The sequence below is a fragment of the Podarcis muralis genome, chromosome 2 (genome assembly GCF_964188315.1).
Source record: "Podarcis muralis chromosome 2, rPodMur119.hap1.1, whole genome shotgun sequence".
Lineage (NCBI taxonomy): Eukaryota > Metazoa > Chordata > Lepidosauria > Squamata > Lacertidae > Podarcis > Podarcis muralis.
Genome location: NC_135656.1, coordinates 118,503,846 through 118,507,901, shown reverse-complemented (window position 1 = coordinate 118,507,901; position 4,056 = coordinate 118,503,846). Strand labels below are relative to the sequence as shown.

The 4,056-nt window shown below is 43.0% G+C and overlaps 1 protein-coding gene across 1 annotated transcript; it reads right to left on the bottom strand.

The window, feature by feature from the left end:
* Window positions 1-433: 433 nt before the first annotated feature.
* LOC144326780 (vomeronasal type-2 receptor 26-like) lies at window positions 434-4,056 on the bottom strand. Its single transcript, XM_077923592.1, has 3 exons — window positions 3,856-4,056; window positions 2,405-2,531; window positions 434-1,344 (listed from the first exon to the last, which is right to left on the bottom strand). The coding sequence occupies exons 1-3, from the start codon at window positions 4,039-4,041 to the stop codon at window positions 434-436; spliced, it is 1,224 nt and encodes a 407-aa protein (XP_077779718.1). The 5' UTR covers window positions 4,042-4,056.

Sequence of the window (4,056 nt, the reverse complement as noted above, 5' to 3'; positions counted from 1 at the left end):
ACTTGAATTTCGGGGACGAGTTTGGCTTGACCTTTGCTAAGAACAGCCCTGCTGGGTTAGGGAAACAAAAGTCTTGAGGCCTGGGGAGATTTCAGGCCTAGGTAGCGTCACCTGAATTTGAAGTTACACTAAGTTATATTTTAGGCTTCGGTTAAGAATTCAGGAAGAAAGGAAGGTGAGTCATTTCAAAGTACAAACTGGATATGGTAGAGAAAGATAATTATTTATGAAGAGGGAGGCTGCACTCCGTGTAACTCTACAGGTAGGGTTATCCCTAAAAGTTGTAAGTCCAGACACTCTCCAGGCATGTGATTCAATGATTCCCTTTCATCATTCAAGATGAATGAAAAATGAAGAGCAAACTTTATCTAAGGAGATACATTCATTCCCAAGGCAAATCTGTGGAGGAAAACAGTTATAAATATGTAAAGAATCAGACAACAACTTTAGTTTTTGTGGCCAGGTGTTCCTTTGTGTTCAGATCAGGCCTCAGCATAATAATGTAGCATTTGGGAATGAAGATGCAGCCCAGAAGCCCAGCACTGGAAGCCAAGATAGAGAAGATCTGCACAGCTACCATGTATTTCCCCTTTGTGCTCAGGTAGGTGGGCACAAAGGAGACCCAAACGCTGCAGAAGACCAGCATGCTGAAGGTGATCAGCTTGGCTTCATTGAAGGCCCCAGGTAGCTTCCTGGCCACGAAAGCCACCGTGAAGCAGATGGCAGCCAGGAAGCCCATGTAACCCAGGGCAGCATAGAACATGGCAACAGACCCTTCATTGCATTGTAGAATGATCTCTCCAGCCTGCGAATGCTTGTCAGAGTCTGGGAATGGGGGAGAGATACACAGCCAAATGATGCAAAGGACCATTTGGACACTGGAGCAGGAAAGGACTATGGAGTTGGCCAGACCTTTCCCTAACCATCTCCTCACCCTGTTCCCTGGCTTTGTGGCCAGGAAGGCCAGCACCACCATGATGGTTTTGGACAGCAAAGAAGATACAGCAACTGAGAAGATGGTGCTGAAGGCCGTTTGTCGAAGGAGGCAGGTGACTTTCCTGGGCCGGCCAATGAAGAGGAAGGAGGACAAGAAGGACAGCAGGAGGGAGACAAGGAGGATGTAGGAGAGGTCCCTGTTGTTGGCTTTGACTATGGGAGTTTCCCTGTATTTAATGAAGATCCCTACAACAAAGCCTGTGGTTAAGGACAGGAAGAGAGCCAAAGATGTCAGGATAATCCCCAAATATTGTTTATATGATAGGAAGGTGATAGTCCTCGGAATGCAGTGATCTCGGTCCTTGTTTGGATATTGTTCTTCTGGACATTTGGTGCAACGCTCTGCATCTGAGGAGGAGAAAAGGAATGGCTTTGGCTTTGCTTACAGACATATTCTATTACATGTCAAGAAATGCACTCATATGGGAGATATCAGAAAATGAGAATGTATTGTAAGAAAGGCAAGCTTTTTGGTGCATTTCCTTATGGGATAGTTTTCGGGCAGTAACACTACTTTATTTCCATATTTCATTTCGCTTTTAATTTGTATACTGCCTTTCTATATTACTATGCAGAAGGAGGGTTACAAGCTGAAGAAACTACGAAATAGACAGCAAAGATCACAGGCGTAATACACACAAAAAAGTCATAATAAAAGCATAACTTTAAAATAAACAACATATAAAATTAAGCAAAATTCAATAATATTCAATAACAATACTAAGGAATAGTAAACAGTAAAATTTAATATCAGCAAATAATAAATAGCTAACACTTATCATGTACAATAAAGAATTACTAATGTATAATGAATAAAAAACCACTAAACATGCAAACCATGTAAAAGGATCAAACTGAGAAACAAGGACACACAACTTATGATTTATTTATTTTTAATATCCTTGAACTCTTTGCTTCCAAGCTGCTACAGCTGTTCTCAAACTCCTTGCCTGGGATATCCAATAACGTCCTGCTTAAATCCCATACTTTGTAATTGTTCTACAATGCAATGGAATGGAATGTTCACCTAATTATTTTGATTATTGTGCATCATGCTTTCTCTCTTTTAAATGAATTGAAATTTTTGGTATTTCTCATTAATTTTAAAGACAATTTAAATTCACTTTTGTGAGGGTGGTTCTGCTTCTCTGATCCTAGAAGGCATGGTATAAAATAACCAAAGCTGTGCCCTATTGGCAGGGCTGGCTGAACCCAATTTGCATCCCAGAGATTGCTTCCTGCAAGTCATTTCTTTCAAATTACTTCCTGGGAGGGGGTTAAAAATGAAGAAATCAATAAAGGATCTGCATCCAAATATGTCTTTAGAATCTTCACAGAAAGTTTCTGGCCAATATGTTGCCCTATTCATATTCTCCCAACCAATTCCATCTCCTGTGGTGTCGCCCACCTTCCTCTGTAGATATGGTCCCTTCCCCACACGGAACACAAGCGTAGCAGCAAACCGGCTTGTCTTCTTGAACCACCTTGGCATATCCTGGGTGACACCTTTTGGTACACCTGGCGTGAGGCACAGTCTAGCCATAAAGAACAGATGGCACATTAAAGGGGAAGTGTCAGCAATATTTGTGCATATGGAACTCACTCAGAGAGTCTGGAAAGGACCCAGCAGGGTCTCCAGTCCCACAAGAAAGCACCCTTGATGTCAGGGGTGCCAACTTGAATAAAATATTGTGGGTACCCAGGTAAGCCACACAACACATAATCAATGCCCATCAACTTTCCTAGGAGTTGGCTCCTATGGTTGATGTAGAACGGAAACCTCCCTCCTGTGTTTGCTTTTTAAACAATAAGAATAACAATAATAGTTTATTTATACCCCACCCATCTGGCTGGGTTTCCCCAGCCACTCTGGGCGGCTTCCAACAAAAGATTAGGAATACATTAAAATATCAATCATTAAGAACTTCCCTAAACTTGGCTGCCTTCAGATGTCTTATAAAAGTCAGGTAGTTGTTTATTTCCTTGACATCTGATGGGAGGGCGTTCCACAGGGCAGGCCCCACTACTGAGAAGGCCCTCTGCCTTGTTCCCTGTCACCTCACTTCTTGCAGAGAGGGAACCACCAGAAGGCCCTCGGAGCTGGACATCAGTATCCGGGCTGAACAATGGGGGTGGAGACGCTCCTTCAAATATATTGGGCTGAGGCGGTTTAGGTCTTTACAGGTCAGCACCAACAGTTTGATTTGTGGCTTTCAATTGAGTGCAGGAAGCTCCCGCAGCCAATCGGAAGCCGTTCCTTGGTTTTCGAATAGTTTGGGGAGTTGAGCAGACTTCCGGAATGGATTAAGTTAAAGAACCAAAATTCCACTGCACTCGAATGAGCCCCTTGGAACAGCTCCTGCACAACCATCCTGACCTTCCGGAGCTGGCATGACAAGCAGGCCTTACTCCCAAGCTCTCTCTTTTGCTCACTGGGCTCCAGGATGCTCTTGCGTGGGCTCTGCGATGTTCTCATGAGATCTCGCAGGGCCGGGCTGGATTAGCCATTAAGCAAAATAAGTACATGCTTAGGGCATCCAGGGAAGGCGGGCACCACAGGAGGTTTTCTGTTGCTGGATTTACCATGGACCATATTGTGCAGCTCAATCAGGTTCCACAAAAAAGGCTCCCACAATAAATGAAAAAATTACATACATACATACAAACATACATACATACATACATACATGTGTGTGTATCTGCACATGAAGAGCGTTATGCACATTTAATAATTTGCTTAATTAATTATAACGAAAGCATCAGCCAAACTTCCAAAAGATTATACTTTAATTCCTCTTGGAAATATTCAACAGATTACTAGATCTTTATGTGTATCATGTGGAATAAAGTGGCTCTTACCTGGTTGAACCACTTGGGCCACACAATAGCTTCTGGGTTAATGGTGAGCTTGAAGTCAGTGGATGCCTCTCTCTCTATACTCCCAATTTTCACTCTAACACAAGACTCATTGGGAAGCACCACCCAATTCTCAATATCAAACATGATTGGCAGCTCCCCATTCTCACCCAAATACAGTCCGCCCATGGAAGTGTTCAACAA

Excerpts from the sequence above, each read along its gene's own strand:
- LOC144326780 (XM_077923592.1), bottom strand. The coding sequence starts at position 4,041 with ATGGGCGGACTGTATTTGGGTGAGAATGGGGAGCTGCCAATCATGTTT. Across the intron at positions 2,532-3,855 it reads GGCCCAAGTGGTTCAACCAG|ACTGTGCCTCACGCCAGGTG; the intron begins GTAAGAGCCACT and ends CTTTATGGCTAG. Across the intron at positions 1,345-2,404 it reads GACCATATCTACAGAGGAAG|ATGCAGAGCGTTGCACCAAA; the intron begins GTGGGCGACACC and ends TCTCCTCCTCAG.